At 36.8% G+C, this 20,593-nt stretch overlaps 1 protein-coding gene across 4 annotated transcripts in view; it reads left to right on the forward strand.

The window, feature by feature from the left end:
• The window catches only part of LOC123674743 (protein couch potato), a 112,592-nt gene that overhangs the window by 83,069 nt on the left and 8,930 nt on the right, over positions 1 to 20,593 (forward strand). For 3 of the 4 annotated variants that reach the window (XM_045609804.1, XM_045609803.1, XM_045609801.1), the window contains exons 2-6: positions 6,690 to 6,767; positions 9,145 to 9,198; positions 9,866 to 9,928; positions 13,708 to 13,849; positions 15,663 to 15,793. In XM_045609804.1, coding sequence (XP_045465760.1) covers positions 6,690 to 6,767; positions 9,145 to 9,198; positions 9,866 to 9,928; positions 13,708 to 13,849; positions 15,663 to 15,793 — 468 coding nt within the window. The remainder of the gene's footprint in view (positions 1 to 6,689; positions 6,768 to 9,144; positions 9,199 to 9,865; positions 9,929 to 13,707; positions 13,850 to 15,662; positions 15,794 to 20,593) is intronic. The other variant, XM_045609802.1, reaches the window with a different exon arrangement.

Consider the following 20,593-nt stretch of genomic DNA (forward strand, 5'->3'; position numbering starts at 1 on the left):
AATTTTACGTTTGGAAGGTATGTCGTCTAGTGTCCCGTGCGTTCCAGTCATTTCGGCCAGCAGTTTTTATTACCCAATGGCATCGCTACTTTTTAGTACTCCACACACCTGGATATGCCCATAACACACTAAAGGGGTCCATACACACGTAGGTCCTATACGATTCCAATTTACCGAAACGGGCCGATGCATAGAGTGTTATTTCTTGGCGAATTCTTCCCAGTACGAATCTGTATTTTTTCGATGGGGGGGGCTTACGGATGTTTACGAGTGTCTTGAAGATTTTGTTATGAAGCAGAGTTATCGGTTTTGATATTGTGTTGGGGATTTGTCGTCTGGCTTGTTCGGGATGTCACGCTTTTACTAGATCAATAACGTATTTATTGGTCTGTCAGTTCGATATTCAGAGGGTGGTCCTCATAAAACATATTTAGTCAATTTTCTGTGCAATATACTAACCGACAAAGAAACTTTCACACCCAAAAGGATAGTATAGCAAGAAGTAAATTATTGAATTTGGAGAAAAAAATCGTGAAGGTTTTTTTCATGTAGACAATTTTTGTTACTTAAATATTGTAGACGTTTTTTGCAAGTTTTTTAAATTTTACTACGAACCGGCTGTTCGAAGAGATCCAAAGTCGATGTTTAGTTGTTGTTAAAATGCCTAGAGCACGTGTACCTAGAATTTATCGCCAGCTAAGTGAATTTGAGAGGGGTCGAATTATTGGTCTACAGGAGGCGGGGTTGTTATTTCGAAAAATCGCTAACCGTACGAACAGAAATCAAACTACTGTTATGAGATGTTGTCAAGCGTGGTTAAATAAAGCCCGAAATCGAAGAAGGATAGGCACTGGACGTCGAAGGGCACCGACTTGCGACAACTCGATCTATGGCTAATGAGTGGTGAGGAGAACAAGGCCATCCTGTAACTGTCCGAATGGTTTACCGCCCAATAAGGTCTTTTGGACTGCAGCATTATCGTCCCCATCTTGTGTTACCTCTGACGGTTGAGTATCGCCGGCAACGATTTCGGTGGTGCAGAAAACGTCAACATTGAAATGTGGAATGGCATCAGGTCGTCTTTTCTGATGAATCTCGATTCTCATCAGGTGCACATGTTGGACGAAGAAGGGTTAGACGACGTCGGGGAGAAAGACGTGAACCTCAGTTTGATGTTGAGCTTCATATACACCGGATAGTAGTTGTTATGGTATGGGGTGATATTGCACATGCAAGTAGGCCACCATTAGTCTATATTCGAGGTTACATGACAGCGCTGCGTTACCTTCAAGAAATAGTGGAGCCATATGTTCTCCCTTATCTTAACCGGCTCGAGAATCCAATAGTTCAGCAAGATAATGCCCGACCTCATGTTGCCAGAGTTAGTTTAAACTTTTCCGAAGCGATCCTTGTGAATCTTGTGCCATGGCCGCTCAGATCCCCCGATCTTTCGCGCATAGAGCATGTTTGGGACATCATGGGTAGAAGGCTTGGAAATTTATCCCATCCCCACGGACTTTGGCGGCTCTGAGACATGAAGTATAGGTAGCTTGGGATAGTATTCCTCAAGAAGAAATAGACCATCTTATTGCATCAATGCCGAGACGTGTTGGGAAGTGTATAGATAATCGCGGTGGACAAACACATTAAAAACCAATTTATTTAAGAAAAAATTGGAAACCCTTCGTTTTTTTCTCCAAATTTCAATTATATACTCCTTGCTATACTATATATGCTTTACCAAAAACAAATTTGAATTTAAATAGCTCCTTCTGGGTGTTGCAGTTTCTTTGTCAGTTAGTATATTATAGGCAACTCGTGTAAAAAGTGTTTTTCCACATCGCGTGCAATAAATTATTACTTTTTGACATTGCTCTTAATACTTAATTCGTCGAAAGAACCTAAGTATTCAATACAGAGTTCAGGTAAATGAGACACATGGCATGGAATGATCCGAGTTGGGTAAAATGACATTCCAAAACTTTTTTGAGTTCGTTCCGTTCCTCGAGACGCCTTCTTGGTTGATTTCTTCCGTGTGTACCTAAATTATAAACGGCAAACCATTACGTCTGTTCATCTTACGTCTGTTTAGTTTATGAAATATAAATATACCAAGCGTAATTGCTTATTCAAGACTTAATTCGTATTTCCACGTGGAAGGAGGACAATAATTGTCCCCTCCCTTGTGTCAATCTTCCTATCATCTCGCATAATGAAGCTGGAGAGGCAGGAAATTGACATTGTATACCCGGGAAAGCGGATATAATTTCTACAACCTAATGTAAATTTTATTACGCCTAATTCGGCTACATCATAAATTCGGTTCAAGTTTTACTGCGCGGCCAAACTAAATAACGGATCGAATGTTCCAGCTACCGTAAAATGGATGAATAATTGATATCAAAAACCCATCAATTTTCATAAATAATTTAATCGAGTTAACCTGAGTGTGAGTTGAACTAGTGTACAACTGTACGTGGGCCTATAGCATTTCTCTCTGATACTGTAACAGGGCTGTATCTGAAACCGCAACATCGAATTTCCTCGATTTCAATTTGAAAATTGGATAATTTTGTTAAATTTGAATATTTTGGTTAGGTTAGGTTTTTTTTGGTTAATTTCGTTTCTCTCGGATCTCTTTGGATCCTTTAATGGTTTCACTTACTAAAGGGTGTTTTTTTTAGAGCTATAGAACTTTAAATTGCAATAAAACAACGATGGATTATTCGATTGACATGAATTTTATTTATCCGCAAGATAATCTTGTGGCATTACATTTTAAATATGATTTCTGGCATATGACCGCCACGGCTGGCTCGGATGTAGTCCAATCTGGAGGTCCAATTTTCGATGACTTTTTCCAACATTTGTGGCCGTATATCGACAATAACACGGCGAATGTTGTCTTCCAAATGGTTGAGGGTTTGTGGCGTATCCGCATAGACTAATGACTTTACATAGCCCCACAGAAAGTAGTCTAGCGGTGTTAAATCACAATATCTTGGAGGCCAATTCACAGGTCCAAAACGTGAAATTAGGCGGTCACCAAACGTGTCTTTCAATAAATCGATTGTGGCACGAGCTGTGTGACATGTTGCGCCGTCTTGTTGGAACCATAGCTCCTGGAAATCATGGTTGTTCAATTCAGGAATGAAAAAGTTAGTAATCATGGCTCTATACCGATCACCATTGACTGTAACGTTCTGGCCATCATCGTTTTTGAAGAATAACGGACCTATGATTCCACCAGCCCATAAAGCGCACCAAACAGTCAGTTTTTCTGGATGTAACGGTGTTTCGACATACACTTGAGAATTCGAAACCCTGTTCGAACCCTGCAGATCTGAAATTATTATCAGACTCATTCCGAACGAGTTTCGAATTGAAATATTCTAAAGAGAAAAAATCCATTATGTGAAATTCTCATGGTATTTTCTCCTGATAGAAAGCAGGGAAATATCACCGAATTCATTCAGAAAATACGAATGGAAAATCAGACCTAAATCCTGGACGTGAATTCCCAAATCAGCTCCTGCCTCCAGGTTTACATAATGCAACGGAAACTAATGGTAGTCTTGGATAAGTTGTCAATCAAATGTCACCGGTGTACGCCACTGACTTTCCGGCTACCATCTACCCAAATCACTGTAGCGCAACAAATCTGAACGCCAATATTCGAATTATTGAAATGACACGGTTCTCTACTTTAATCTACTTCCATTATTCAAGTCTCAGTTTATCAGTTTAAAATGGGAAAATCAAGGGAAAATAATAGGTTATACAAGGGCAGCTGTCACATTCGAAACTAGGAAATATATGAACTTTTCGACCTTCGATTTTTTTAAAATTTTGTCTGATTTTCATTCAGACAATATGAAATATGATTTTGAGAAATTGGAAATAGGATTTTGATTCGCCTGAAAAACACAAATGTGTTTTAATAATATCCAATATTTTTCAAACCTAATGGAAATAGGAGAGGAAGCGAAGTAATTATACATAAAGATTATTTTTAATTCCGTTGGAAATTTCCAATTGTGTCATCATTAAACATCGAAATAAAATTATATAGGGTGTCCCAACGAGAATTTGACCCCCCCCCCGAAATTAAAAAATTTAACAATTTTTAAACGTTGATGAAGCAATGTTGATCTTTCCATGATTAAATGGCATATCCATAGAGTAATAAACATAGATAAGCGGGTAAACGCAATTTTTACATGTCCTCAACATGGTTAGATCATGTTGTCGGATTGTGATTAATTTTCAAATCCATAATTTTACTATATCGTTATGAATGTATATTATATTGAATTGAATTATATTTATTTGAGTGATTCCCGAGTAAATATGCAAATTTGAATATTTGGAATTTGATAGTATTCCTTATTTTCGAATTAATATTAGCAGAATATTTATTATTTTCTGTATCTACCTGCTGAAATCCAAGGTTTGGCAACTTTTGCTCTCCTAGTGTCATCGGTCGTTTCACGTCGTATTTAGGTATTTATTTCAATATATTTTGAGTTAATATGAAAGGTTGATTCACTATGGGACAAGAGAACTGCGTTCTTTGTGGAGAAACTCTCGAATTTTTGAAATATCGTATCTCTGATATTTCGCGCGCTTCATGTCAAATTTGAAAATTCATGTTGGGGACAAAAGTTGCTTACTGAAAAGGACAAATTCTCCCTCTATCTATGTTTATTACTCTGAGGGCATATCCTATTGAACACTAATGACAAAAACGCCAATATACAATTAGTGTTGCTATAACCATTTAAAATCGTATAATGTGCGGCCTTCTGGAGTTTTTTCGAATCATTCCAACTTTTTCATTACGTAGAAATACACTCCAAGCATCAGACACCTACATCCTCTCTCCTCAAACATAATAAACGTTAAAAATGACAATGCTAAAGCTGAAATTCAGGAGATGAACTTGGTAATGAGGGAGGACCTCTGTAAGAGCCAATTCTAGCACGTCCCAGCGTGTAGATTGTAGAGATAGCACACACACCCTCTTCGAAAATGAACCCTGTGCAATGGCCACCTTTCTTTATTTTCAACATTTCGGTTAATTCTTGCTCGAATGGAAGTTATCAGCAAATACAAATACGAATCTGGTGTAGCCACTGATACGAAGTGAAAATGGTGCAGAACTACAGCTGCGGTGGTCAGTTTGAAAAATATTATTTTAATACAGAATGGCGGTATTGATATTTGCGGTTTTTGATTTATTGGCATTGCGAATAACTAACAAAAAAATATCTAAATTAACTTTGTGATGACTATGCTCTTCATATTTTCGAAATCAGTTAAATCACCCGAATGAATATTTGGCAAGATTACGTCTTATGGCTTCACTATTGATTTAATAACTCGATGAAGTTCAAATATCGGATTTTCGCAACAATATAGTTAATACGCCTCTCTCACATCGATTAAATAAATCAAAAGCAAGTGGATATCTCATTTTTTGCGTAATTAATAAGCGTATTTGTTCAACAGGAACAGATGCACGTTCGGAAAGACCTGCCAACTCGTACTCTGAAATAACATATTGTAATTCAACTCTCACAATTATATATTACCCAATTTCAACTCAAATTGAGTCCGACATGTTTGTAGTTGCTTTCAAAATTTTCTTTTGGATTCCTGGCTTTCGAACAAGGAAGTTACGATCTGTTTAGTTTTGTATATTTCCCAACTTATTTCAGAGATTCATAAACATCGAACATTTAGAGCAAAACGTTCTCATTTGTTTCGTCAAATCGTATTATCTTTCATATTTCATGATTTCGTGAGAAATTGTTTGATATTTAGTGTTAAACTATTGATATTCATTTGGATAAGTCTTTATCATGATTTTATCTTAATAATTTTCGGAAATTTCTTATACTGGAATGTTTTGTATTGTATTTTTCGTTATCTCTTCTTTTAGATCTTTGAACATATTTATAAATATCAAAATTATAATATCATTGTACCAAATCTTCCACTATTTGGTATATCTTTTTGATATATACTAATTCCAAATTGACAAAATATTGAAACCAACCAAAAGAAAAATACATTATCTAAACTGTACAAATTGAGAAATCGGTTAATAAATTGAATAACTGAATTAACATAAAGACAAACGTAAGTTTAGGAATTTTGTATTTTCAATACAATTTTTCTCCATCATTCTAATATTTCAAAAATTTTCTGAGTTTACAAACTTAAAACTTGTATATTCATTTCACAAACTCTTATTTTAGGAACCGTAGACTAACTAAAAATACCTTTCTCTGTTACGGATTTACAGAAATAGCAATCTCAACAGGTAGTCATAGGTTTATTTTTACTATTCTGTGAAATGAGTATACAAATCAACATACCTATTTCACAGAGAAGTAAAAAATAAGATCTTTGACTATCTGTTACAATTAAAATAACAATTTTAGAGAGCTAAATTTTATCTTTTGGTTGATGTTGACTCTAATCAATAAATTATGGAATTAAATTGACTTTTATCATTTGAATTCAGTTCTTCTCGTTATTTATTTCGTTTTCATTTTATAAGTTTTTCATTTGATTTGTTTATGATACTGGTTTTTTCTGACTTTTAATTCAGGAGCTGGTATCATATCATGTTATTCTTTTATTATTCTAATCAAGACAATAAAATTCACTTTTTATTTCAGGTACGGACGTTATTCGTCAGTGGATTACCTATGGACGCCAAACCAAGAGAGTTATATTTATTATTTCGGGCTTATGAGGTAAGTTTCTATTTATCTTTAGAAAATATTGCAAGTAGTTAGAAGAGAAATGTTGGGGTCAATATTCCACTTAATTTTTTTTATTTACAAATTTCGGGACAGCGCGTATAATTTTTTTTGTGTTGATTAAGTTTCTAATGACGTAAAAAGTTTAATCCCCTCTTCAACGTAAACATCTTGTTTTGATCGACAAAAATACCGCTTACGTAAAAGGAATCCGAATACGGATCACAAAAGTCAATACGTCTCATCAGAGAGAAAAACATTTGTCTCCAAACCACCGCAGGAAAATGATTCGCATCGGATCCACCACGAGCACGTTTCTAGACATTCCATTCAAAGAGGATTAAAGGGAACCGATGAAACAAGGCCACTGCTTTTAGGGTGTTAACCTTTAGAGCCGATCAAATTGAATCGAGCGAAATGCATTAGATTCCGAACAACAAATATGGTTCCCGGGAATAATATTGTTCGTGCGAGAGGCGCAGATTTATGCATCTGGAATTGTCGGGAATACAGGTTTTCCCGCGTACAGGAAAAATTAGATTGCAGTTTCCAATTTCTGTGTGGTTGAATCCTCGATGGAGTTCTATATATGGATGAATTGTAGATTTCGCTGTGGTGATGAATTATTTCTGTGATCGATATGAGTTTATTTATGTTTCTATCATGGATTGGATGAGGAATAGATACATTTTTGAACGTTAGCAAGTTTAGAGTTTTTTTAAGAGAAATGGATGTTTATTTCATTGTGAAAGGGAAAGTATGTCATTGAGGATGGACAACGATATCAGCAAAATGGCCGCCATGGCTACGGTTGCAGTACCAAATCATTTTCTATGACCAATTCACAAATTTGCGGCCGTGTAAAAATAGCCTTCAATGAGAATGGGCCGTATTCATAAAACTGAAGTATATCCTTGTAAGTGTAAGGTAGAAGTATAAGGTTTTGAATTGAAGAAAAAGGTAAGAGTATAAGCATTTCCTTTTTTTCGTATTCATAATGATAACCTCATACTTGCAAGAATATCCTCCAAGAATAAGTAAATGGTTGTTGGCATGTTGGCTTGTGACTCTGTGTGATCTTCTTCTGGCACTTTTTCTTCAGGTTCTGCAAAATCGATATCTTTTTGCCTCGTTATGAAGCACAATATAGGCAACAATGTTGCAAAATAGGAAATCGACGTTTCAGTTGACCAAAACACGTTCAATTATCACTCTCTCTTTTTTGTCAAAAGTTTATTATACTTTAGTTCAGCACCTGGTGCGGGTTTTCGGAATGAGCCACGGCTCTATACCATATCCAGCATCATCAAGTAGCACGACGTTGTTTTTATTTTGTAATTGAACCCTTATTTGTGAATTTCTTCATATTCTTGAATCGTGGACCGAACCAGGCCAACTAACGTCGGTACTAGTGAAAATTTCTCTTGCATCCCAAGTGGCTTGCAGTGTAGGATAACCTTTCCGGTTGACATACTCATCACCATGGCGATTTGGTTTCAGAATTCCTACGTGGGTACAGTCAACTACGCCAATTGCTGTTGGAAACCTATATTTACTTTGCCATAACTGTTTGACATCCATAAGTGCATTGTTCGTAGACGGAAACTTTATCCAGTAATTTGATTGCGCCACCATGCTGTCAATTACGGCAGTCACTATACGAGATACTGTAGCTTGACTTACACCCAGTTCTTAACCAATGCCTTTCTGATACCCAGGATCACTGAGATAGCGTAAACATATCTGCATTTTTAGGACGGATGATAAGGCACCTCCTCGAGTTTCAGCATTATTTATTCCCAAAAATCTGTTAGCAAGCCATTGCACATTTTCCTCTTGAAACCGATCTAATTCTTTGTAATCACGAACATGTGTTGATAAACGGTCTTTGTAGTATTTAATCTCTCTCAGTTCCATGTTTCCAACATCTGCCATCGCTATAACTGATCACTATACGACTGAGTCTGCTACTGACCACACTCGAAATTATTGAAGGATATCCTTTTCATTTAGAGTAAAAGGTAACGTTTATGAATAACAAAATACTTTTCGTGAAGAATATGCTCATACTCTATTAGTATAAGGTATAACTCGGAATATTATGAATGCGAGCTGAAGGATTTCCTTTATATTCTGCAAGTATAAGCATAACCTTTTTTTATGAATACGGCCCAATGCCACATTCACTTAGATCACAGAAAAAACAGGACAGAAGAGCAGAAAAAAATGGCAACTGAATGAAACATTGAATACAAATTTCTGATTTCAAGAAATTATATTATGATTGATAACGAATAGATATCGATAGGAATAATAAACTGAAAGTGTTGTAATTGAATTCAGTAATTGATGGAAAATGTATCTGTTTCAGGGTTACGAGGGTTCTTTGCTCAAAGTAACGAGTAAAAATGGTAAAACAGCATCGGTAAGTAGATCATACTTCATTTCACCTCCTAAGTCACATTACAACAAACATAACCTTCAATTAATACATTTTTAAACTAGGTTAGGTTAGAGATCTGTCAATATTGTGCCTACAGAAGCTATATTCAAACAAGCTAATTCTACATTCGTTCTTCAGTTCACACAAAGGAATCTCTATATGACAATATTATTTACATTTGATCTTCTGAGTTTACCTATTATTATATTACTTTTTCGATTTTTATCTATTATTGTTATATCTTCTTCTAAATTTCTTTCTGCTTTCATAATATGACTTCAAAACCCAAGTTGAGGCTGAAACTTCCCTCTCTTCATAAATAATACAGCCTTTATTTTCCTCTATCACAATCCACAAACTGAATTTTTCACTGTTTGTCCCAAAATTAATTTCAATTCTTCGAATAAATACCAAAACCATTCATTCACCGGCCTAGCTGCCACCAAAACAGTTTTTAGCCTCTATCCATAACAACGGAGTAATGGCAACATCGCAACTACCGCCCCCATCATTCATTTTTCCACAGAAACAAAGGGATCGAAAATCTAATCCCGCTCAATCACTCTGCACACACACACCAACAAAACATCTCTCCTTTTTCCGTCCAACTGGCCCAGGCTTTGCTAATCCTGTTTTCTCTCTGTTTCAGCCGGTGGGCTTTGTAACGTTCCACACGAGAGCCGGAGCAGAAGCGGCAAAACAAGACCTGCAGGTGGGTAATTGTATAATCAAAACGCCGAATATAGAGTCAACATTGATTCCCTGTAACATACGTTTTCCGTGCATTCTACCCCCTGAACAGAGGTGCATGAACTGCATCGTGTGTGCTCTTGCTTTTATTCCACCATCGGCATCGGTTCGACCTATATTTTCCTGCAGTCAACAATTATTACCAACTCGAGCCTTGCAGGGTATGAAACTGACTGTTCGAGCTATACGTACAGTGCCGGCAAGTCTGTATCTTGGGGTGTAATATTCACGTGTTAGAACAAAAAATGCAAACTCGCCTCTGCCTTCTATAAACAGTGGAAGTTCGATTAGAAGAGGAGAGCACATCTCGCTCTATCTCTGCAAATCAGAGTTCAGATAAACTAAGCTGAATTATTCCAAGCACGCCTTCCCTGCAAGCGTTGTTGGAGAGCGAATTGTTGAAATGATCGTATCATTCTGTCTTCATTTAATAAGCGTTGGTCGAATTAGGATTCACAAGACACAAGTGATTGGTGTTATTAAGGAAACACAATGTTTTAGGGCTCAGTGGGTACTGAGGAGATGTGAAGGTTTTTTTTGGGTACACCAAGGTCTGGAGAATTAGCAAAAGCAAAAATCAAGTAAACCAAGAAGTAATCATTTCAGTTTGAAGGATACTAGGCAAGTAAAGTGAAGAAAACACTTCTTCTAAAGAAGCCAATGTCGAAGTTCGAGATTTTTCAGATCACAATTGTTATATAGCTATACATAATTAGGCTGCAATCGAAGCATTGAGGTCAAATATCATTGATTCTAAGCTAGTATTGGAGTAACAAAGGAAACTCAGTGAAATGGGCAAGAATAACAAGATCTATTTGCTCTAGATTCCCGGTCTCTCGAGACTTAAACTAAATGAAGAGGTTAAAAAAACAAACTTCTCTCATTGGCCAAGAACCTCTCTGTGGCATAGGTAAATGTACCTACAAGAACAAGTTTCTGGAGAAGGAAGTTACCTAAAGAGAAACACTCTGGTGGAATCTTTCTGGATTGGGTCATTCCAAAAAGTTTCTTCGAAACTTTGTTACTGCGAGATCTGAGAAGTATCTGAATCTTAGCAAGAATATGCTACATCTCCTCTCTGTATTCCTCAGAAAGCACCTCACGAAAATAAGTCTAGTAGAAAACTACGACTGCAGATTGTATGAGGAGGAGGAAGAAGCTCCAAAATGCTTAGCCATCGCTAGCCAAAGCGAAAAATGCTCTTGCCAAGAAACATCCTTCTTCTTGATGGCCATCTCAAATACTGGAGTTCTTGAAATTTTGGAATTGAAGGGAGAGCTGAAGACTATGACGACCATAGCTCTGATGGAGAGTACAATAGACCATAAGGTCATGGTGCAATGAAACCCCCCTTAATCTAAATATAAGTTTAATCCAAGGTTATGAATTGTAAAAAAACAGGAATGATTCTGTCATTAACGACTTAATAATCCATTTTTTTTTGCCAACTTAGAAAAAGAGACAAGGAAATGATGTAGCAGTAGCAGGGTACTATATGAATTTGATTGCTTCAATTCAATTCAATTGGTGACCTTTAATTTTGAGGATAGCAACGTAGTGCTCGTTGAAGGTCAATAAATATTCCGTGGGCTAGTGTAGTAGAGTACATAGTCCACTGAGAACCCGAAATATTGCATATAAGTTGACTTCAGGCCTTCAGGTTGCCCAAAAAACCCTAATCTCCAACCTCTAAGCCATCGCGGGCCATATAGAGCATAAATTCCGAGCTAACTCCCGGTTCGTGCCGAATATTTGGAATAAATAAAACGGTGTAACACACATCCAACTTGTCGAATGGGCGAATCGATCTTCCAGCTTAATTCCAGAGCTCGAAACTTATGAACCTCTTGTTGAATTGCCGAAGTAACTTCAAGGAGGTTCCTGCATCCGAGCGAGTTACATGTGCAGTTCATTATATCATACATAACGGAATGAGTAGAGGCCAATTCAATTAAACTAGGACTAGAAGGGAGGTACGTTAGTTGAAAGCTGGCGCGAAGAAAAGTTTAACTCCCTTTTAGAGGAATTTGCTCGCGACTGGGGGTGTTTTTGTACTCGGAATTCTCATTTTGGGGCTCATATTTTCGCAGACGGGAGTACTCTTTATTCGCTATAATGAAGGAGTAGAATCTGAGCGAAAAATAATGTTGATCTTTTCTTTACGTTATTCAGCTTCGCGATATTCCTGGGATTTCTTATTTCGTCTCAACAACCCTTTTATGTCGTCTTAGAATCGGGAGGATGAAGATTTCATTACGTTGAGAGTTATAGAATGCTCAGTTTCGAACAATAGTGAACTGTGCAGTATTTCATCATTTCCTCATAAATCGAGAATTCAATAACTACTATATCATAAGAAGTGAGGTCAACATTCAATTCTACGAAACTTTTTGTCCAATAATAGTTGAATTCTTGCTCATATAATAAATATCTATCGATTTGACATGTTGATGTCGAAATTTTTATTATATCATTACGATTAGAATATATCGACAAAGAGCTTTAAAATGCCACGAAATAATGAAAATTAGGAAGAAGTCTGATCTCAATTAGGAGAGCTAGGTTACATTGAACTTTTTGAAAATTATGAAGATCATATCAATCAAACGTTGAAACTCACGATATGGCTTGTTTTTCTATAGGCACCGTGTATATTGGGTATACTAGTATTCATACTATTTGGGGTAAATCTGGTGCAATTGGTACAATTCTGCTTACACACCGGTTGAACTAAGGTATTAGTTTCATTACATTCACAACGTTCATTCCATTGCAAATTCATTATGGTTTCCAGATACCAGAGATTTATTTACAATACACATAATGAGAATCGTCATTTACTTCGCAAACTAACAAATCGTATAAAAAAACTGGTTTGAGAACTAACATTATTAAAGAACTAATTTGCTAAATAACGAACGATGAAAAAGAGCTTAGCAATTTTTTGGAGAAACTAATTAGAAAACTAATGGATAATGTAGAAGAACTAGTTCGTGAACTAATGAACTTCATAAAATTATAGTTTGCAAACTAGTATGTATGTATGTCAACGTGTTTGCTCAAGGACATGAAAGCACCGAATCTAAAGAACTATGTAAAAGTAGTATACCGTAAACTAGAACTGTGTAAGTAAATTAGTTCGTATTCTAACGAACTAAATAAAATAATTTCAGTTTGAAACTAAAGAACTATTGAGAAGTTCAAATCTAAAGTTAGGACTTAGCTCTTAAGCAAGGGACATCTAAAGAATTATGTAAAAGAATTATATCGTTAACTAAAGAACCAAGTAAATGAACTAGTATACAAAAGAAATTCATGAGGGAACTAGAAGAACTAGTTCGTTTTTTATAGGAACTAGTTCGGGAACTAACGACCTTTATGAATGAATTAGTTCGCGAACTAGAACTTACGAACTTTATGAATGAATTAGTTCGCAAACTAATGAACTATGTCTAAGAACGGGTTCCTGAACAGAAGAGAAGCTCTTTAAAGAAACTAGTTTGTGAACTAAAGAAAAATCTTCTGAGGAACTGAATATAAAATTGATAGCTTTGTTAGTGCATTGTTTAACTCTGATCGTGGGCCTTATTTTGGCCGGTGTGCTGGCAGCAGAACGCTTCTTAGCTTAGCATTACCCACCCCCTGGCACCCCCAATCCAAACCCTACCCCATATAAAGCCACCAACCATTTATTTAAGCATTTTATATTCACGATCACACTTTTTGTGGGCAATTTTGCAGCAGGGTGTACGGTTTGACCCCGACATGCCACAGACCATCCGACTGGAGTTTGCTAAAAGTAACACGAAGGTTAGCAAGCCTAAACAGCAAGCTGCTAGCGCCGCCAACACGCACCCAACTCTGATGCACCCCCTCACAGGACGTAAGTACACCCCCGACCACCTCTACTATATGATGTAAAGAGGCCGAAACTTCCGAGGAACATTTTGCACCAAAACCATTCAACCTAGTTCTTTCACTACCACTCAACCTTGAAGCTTCCACTTTCAGTTGATTCTAGTCGCTTGTACAGAAGTTTTTCTTCCTAGATCTCCATGCAGGATTCTACTCCGGCTAGGAATGTTGTCTATGACTATGGGCGGCGACTTGTGTTGTCAATGTTCACATTATTAACCGCTACATATTTATTGTATCAGTGTCAAGTGATGCGATTGTATTTTTTTAAATACTCGCAGATTGTATATTAACGGATTTATTGAGTTGGGATGTTGGTAAGTTTGTTGTGAACACTTGACATTCAAGACATTTCTTTTAAAGGTTAGAAATGGCAACTTTTCTTTGTGTTTGAAGAGTATTGTTGGTGATTCTTGTTTATTATGAATAATGATTGAAAATATGTGCAGAGAGTGTTTAGAAGTTGAATCAGGACAGTTCGCCATCAACACAAAAAACGCTGCAACCTAACCTAACAAAGAAAATGTTCTGGATTCATATTGCCCAGGCATACCAATTTTATAGAATTATTTTTAAAGAAATACAATCTTATCACTTTTTGTCCATTGCAAAAATAATAGGTTAAAGATGAAAACAGAAGACCATGGGTAAGGTCGGTAAAGAAAAATACTTCCGAAGTCGAGAGACTACGTAGTCAACGGAGTGGTAGACGTTCAAGGTGTCACAGTGCGTGCGACACTAAAAAAAAAATCACAAATGCGAAATTTGCCCATCGAAAAAATTCAGAGAACATCTTGAAGGTTTGAAATGAAATTCTTGATTTTTTGGTATGATATTCTTTGCTCAATTAAAACTATCAGAAGTTAATATTTGCAATGAATCTTATTGGCTGTTGATCACACAGATGGTTCTTAAACCACCACAGGGATTGGCACCAAATGCTTACTGTCGTTAGGCCTCTGTCTGAGTGTCTTTCAGGCAGAGATACTTGCAAAAGAAAGATGTGTGGAGTGATTAAGCAATCTCAACGAAATAGGCAAGAACAACAGAGTCTGTTGAGTCTGGGTTCTCGCTCACTCAGGAATTAAAGGAAATGAAGAGGCCAACACACTTGCCAGAAAAGGAGCAAAAGGTGCTTTCACCGGCCCGGAACCTTTCTTTGGTATAGTCAAATGTACCCATAAGAAAAAGTCTCAGGAAAAGGAAGAAACTGAAAGAGAAACTCTGGTAGAATCTTCCAGGGAATCCAAGTATCGGGTTCTTTGCAAGAATATGCTACACCTCCTCACTGGATTCCTTACAGAGCACTGTTACCTCAGGAAGCACCTCATGAGAATGGATCTAGCAGAAAACGAGGAGTGCAGATTCTGTAGGTAGGAGGCAGAAACTCTGGATCACCTGGTGATGGAATGCCTCACCATCACTAGCCAAAGCAAAATATGATTCGAACCAGAAACTTGTAGAAGTGAGAAAGTAGCCTCGTTGAAGCCATCCCAGATACTGGAGTTCATTAGAACCCTAGAACTGGAATAGCTCTAATGGGGGCTCAATAGGCTATTAGGCTTATTATCTGTTTTACTCACAGAAAAGCATTAACCTAATACACGTTTTGGTCAAATGACAGTCACTTTAAACGAATGACAAATGACACTAATGACAGTTCTGCAATATAAAAACAATAGTCAAGAATGTCATACAGAAAAATCTCTCTTCGAAATTTCTGGTTTGTCGGTGCTCACATCATCTCGACGACTACCGCATTAAAATTTGTACTTTTCCAGATCTTGGCACGCCGTTTTTTCCTGGAGCTCCCGAGCTATGGCACCATCCTCTGGCCTATTCTGCCACAGAACTACCCGGGACCCTACAACATGCGACGTTAGTGCATCCGGCCCTGCATCCTCAGGTTCCAGTACGTTCCTATCTTTGACTATCTACAGACAAAACGCTGGAAAGTCAGTTGCAACAAGCTAGCGCGCCGGTACATCATCATGTTAGTGTCACCATGGTTACTGTCTTTCCACAATGGTTTTTTTCTGTTTTGTTGCACCATAACACAGCTGCAGAAACGACACGCCTTACCGAATATATACAGGGTAGCTCGCTTTTATGGAGAATGATTCTAACGGCCGATAGAATGTTCATTTTCAAGACGAAAAAGTTCTTAAGTTCTCAAAGCTACAGAGTGCTTAAGCCTAAAGATTTTTTCGTTTTTATCTCTTGGGTATCTTTCGAATTTTGCCATTAAACATTTTTCGTTTCTTCTGGAATCTTTTTCATGTCTTGTATTTTTTCGTTCTCTCAACAACTTGGATAGTCATTTTAACCACAGAAAGTTAGTGATCTTTCAAGGGTGATTCAAATATCTTGAAAACTGCAAGTTTCAGAAAAACAAAATGAATATTTCCACTCCAAAACATTGGCTATGAAGATTTCACGTGTCTATCTTTATAGGACGTTAATGTCTTGAAATGAAACATTTTATCGAGAATTTAAGTTATTCTACAAAAATTTGGGCCAACCTGTAAAATTTTGGTAGAGTGGATGATTCACGTTTTCCATTAAGACCGATATGTTTCTGGGATTGAATAAAATGCGAAATGTACTAGATAAAAGCGGATTTTTTTTTATTTCGAAGTGACAATCACATTTCCAATAAATGTCATTCGATTCCAGTTTCGTTTGTAGGATCGAATTCGTTGAACCCAATTTTCAATTTAAAATTGATTCAATTTCAAAAATAGTTGGACCAGCTTTCGGCACATACCAATGACTTCAATGAGTTTCCACAAAGAATCGCAATTTACTGAAAGCTAGTCAACAGTTTCAATTCTGGAAATTTTTTCCAATAACACCATGGTGACATTGGAGAATGTGATATTAAATTTTGAAGTCGACGAAACATTTCTTGAAAAGAGTCAACTAATATTATTATTAATTGAATACGTTTATATCAATATTTGCATTACAAAAATCGAACTTTCCTGCAAATATATGTATATTTGAGCTATTCGCTTTAAGTAATTTGTAAATATTATGCCATATGAAGATCAAGACAAATTTCACATAGAAATTTGCCAACAACCGTCACTTCTACAATTTTTCACAAATCTATTACTGCCAAGAACTATAGGGTGTTTTTTTTCGAGGTATATAACTTTAAGTTGGCATTACTGTTCAAGTTGGCGACCGATTCAACTGCTGTCAAGTGATTTATACTCTGTTTGGTTTGGCAATTCATCTTGAATAGACTCACGCCTGAACAACGCTTGCAAATAGTGCAATTTTATTTCGAAAATAATGGTTCTGTGCGGAATACGTATCGCGCACTACGTCCATTTTATTTTGTTTAGCGATGAAGCGCACTTCTGGTTGAATGGCTACGTCAACAAACAAAACTGACGCATTTGGAGTGAAGCTAATACTCAAGTGTATGTCGAAACACCGTTATATGCAGAAAAACTGGCTGTTTGGTACGCTTTATGGGCTGGTAGAATCATTGGTCCGTACTTCTTCAAAAACGATGATGGCCAGAACGTTACAGTCAATGGTGATCGGTATAGAGCCATGATTACTAACTTTTTCATTCCTGAATTGAACAACCATAATGTCCAGGAGCTGTGGTTCCAACAAGACGGCGCAACATGTCACACAACTCGTGCCACAATCGATTTATTGAAAGACACGTTTGGTGACCGCCTAATTTCACGTTTTGGACCTGTAAATTGGCCTAGACCGCTAGACTACTTTCTGTGGGGCTATGTAAAGTCATTGGTCTATGCGGATAAGCCACAAACCCTTGACCATTTGGAAGACAACATTCGCCGTGTTATTGCCGATATACGGCAACAAATGTTGGAAAAAGTCATCGAAAATTGGACGTCCAGATTGGACTACATCCGAGCCAGCCGTGGCGGTCATATGCCAGAAATCATATTTAAAATGTAATGCCACAAGATTATCTTGCGGATAAATAAAATGATGTCAATCGAATAATCCATCGTTGTTTTATTGCAATTTAAAGTTCTATAGCTCTAAAAAAAAAGCACCTTTTAGCTCTCAAAAATGAGGTCTCCATCGACCTCTACATTTCCAATTATACAGGGTGCGCCACGAAGGATAGCTTTAGAAGAAAAACATTATATAAACTTTCTGATTTTGTTTTATTTCTCTTGTAATGTGTTTGAAAGCTAATGTGGGATTTAGCCGTGGCACACCGTGTATTTCACCACATATCCACTGTTCCCAGACGAGTAATCTGAGCTCGTTGAAAGCCACACATTCACTCTGCCCCAGACTCCAGTTGATGCAGTTCCATTGAAACCGTTTTACGATCAGCCTACTTTTTAATATTTTACGAGTGGATGGTTCTCGAGGAACTCTATAACTGGTGCCGTAAAACATTGAGAGATAGGCGACACAATGCCTCGAATTTCACGCTTTACCGTTCTGAATTTTCCAGCTGAATTTTATCGGTGTCATTGGAACGGCCTATATATCGTAAAAATCACGGAATAATGCGAATGCTTCAAACAATCAATAAATCAAATATTTATCTCGCATTCGCGGTGATGGAATTGCCATAATAACCCAAAATGATGGATTTATAACCGGAACCGTTCGATTTTTGTTGAAGGGCAATCAGATCTGTTTAATTTGGAGATTTTTCGGCTTATTTTTGGTATTGATAATCCCCAGAGAGGGAAACCGATTTTTTGTTAAGGGAATATGGCGCTAACGTTTTGCACAAATGGCTTGAATTGTACCGGAAATGGTCTGATTTGGTTGAGCTCGTTGCAAATGGATTCGTGGTTAAATTCAATTATGTTGAAACGATAACTGGAACAAAAGACTTATACAGGGTGTTCCTACCTAAGTTGGAGGTACGAACTCAAATGGCAGATTCCATGGATCATTTTAAGATAATTTTTTCTCATAGCAAGTTGGTATTTATTCACTCAACATGTACCGAAGATTAATAAAGATTTGATAAACTGATAACAACTTGATAACAACCGTTACATAAAAGTAGGACTAAAAGAAAGACACTATATCTCGAAAACAAAGAATTTGAGGGCCCATGTATATAGGACTTCTTTTCTTAAAATTACCCAAGAAAACTTACATTTTCCTTTGTGAAGGGTAATTTTTTTAGAGCTATAGAACTTTAAATTGCAATAAAACAACGATGGATTATTCGATTGACATGAATTTCATTTATCCGCAAGATAATCTTGTGGCATTACATTTTAAATATGATTTCTGGCTCGGATGTAGTCCAATCTGGACGTCCAATTTTCGATGACTTTTTCCAACATTTGTGGCCATATATCGGCAATAACACGGCGAATGTTGTCTTCCAAATGGTCAAGGGTTTGTGGCTTATCCGCATAGACCAATGACTTTACATAGCCCCACAGAAAGTAGTCTAGCGTTGTAAAATCACAAGATCTTGGAGGCCAATTCACAGATCCAGAACGTGAAATTAGGCGGTCACCAAACGTGTCTTTCAATAAATCGATTGTGGCACGAGCTGTGTGACATGTTGCGCCGTCTTGTTGGAACCACAGCTCCTGGACATCATGGTTGTTCAATTCAGGAATGAAAAAGTAAGTAATCATGGCTCTATACCGATCACCATTGACTGTGACGTTCTGGCCATCATCGTTTTTGAAGAAGTACAGACCAATGATTCCACCAGCCCATAAAGCGCACCAAACAGTCAGTTTTTTCTGGTTGTAACAATGTTTCGACATACACTTGAGGATTAGCTTCACTCCAAATGCGGCAGTTTTGTTTGTTGACGTAGCCATTCAACCAGAAGTGCGTTCATCGCTAAACAATATTCGCTTTTGAAAATCGGGAACAACGGCAATCTCATTTTGCACTAATTTCAAGCGTTGTTCAGGCGTGAGTCTATTCATGATGAATTGCCAAACCAAACTGAGAATATATCACTTGACAGCTATTAAATCGGTCGCCATCTTGAACAGTAATGCCAACTTAAAGTTATATACCTCAACAAAAAAAACACCCTTTACCTCCAATCAAGGAACACCCTGTTTAGCTGTCTAAAATTTCCAAGATATGTGCGAGGTTATTAGGAATAGTAGTAGAAGTAAGTAACTGTTATTTATTGCTAACCCAAAATCTGTTCAATAAAGTTAGAGCTAGTAAAATTTTTACTAGAAATATGGAATATTCAAGAACTAACACCGCACATGACTGGGTCTCCCAACGCACAAAAATTGGATCATATATGTTTCGAATTTTCATTACACTGACACATTTCAATAGTTTTTTGTTTTCATTCGATATAGATGATTTTTAAATTCTATAGAAATATACTTTAAATAGGAAAATAAAGCACAAATCATTAATTCTCATAAATATTTTGGTTCTCAATTAATACTTACACTCGTTTTTCGAACTAACACTTTTTTTTTTTAAATAAAGTTTTAGTGGAGATTATATGGAAGTGATTTAATTTTCTTTTCATTTTCAATTGACTTGGTTTATGTGGTGTTTCACTTTATACTGTTCAATTTTTGAATCTCCAAAAAAAAAAAAGATTTAATCATAATATTTTTCACTATAAAAAAATTGGAACCTTTCTTAGTGGATCACCCTATACCTATACTGCACTTGAAAGAATGTGATGAGACATTTTTCATTAACTGTACTGGTTTGTTAACCAATAAAAATGAACTTT

The sequence above is a fragment of the Harmonia axyridis genome, chromosome 3, assembly GCF_914767665.1.
Source record: "Harmonia axyridis chromosome 3, icHarAxyr1.1, whole genome shotgun sequence".
Lineage (NCBI taxonomy): Eukaryota > Metazoa > Arthropoda > Insecta > Coleoptera > Coccinellidae > Harmonia > Harmonia axyridis.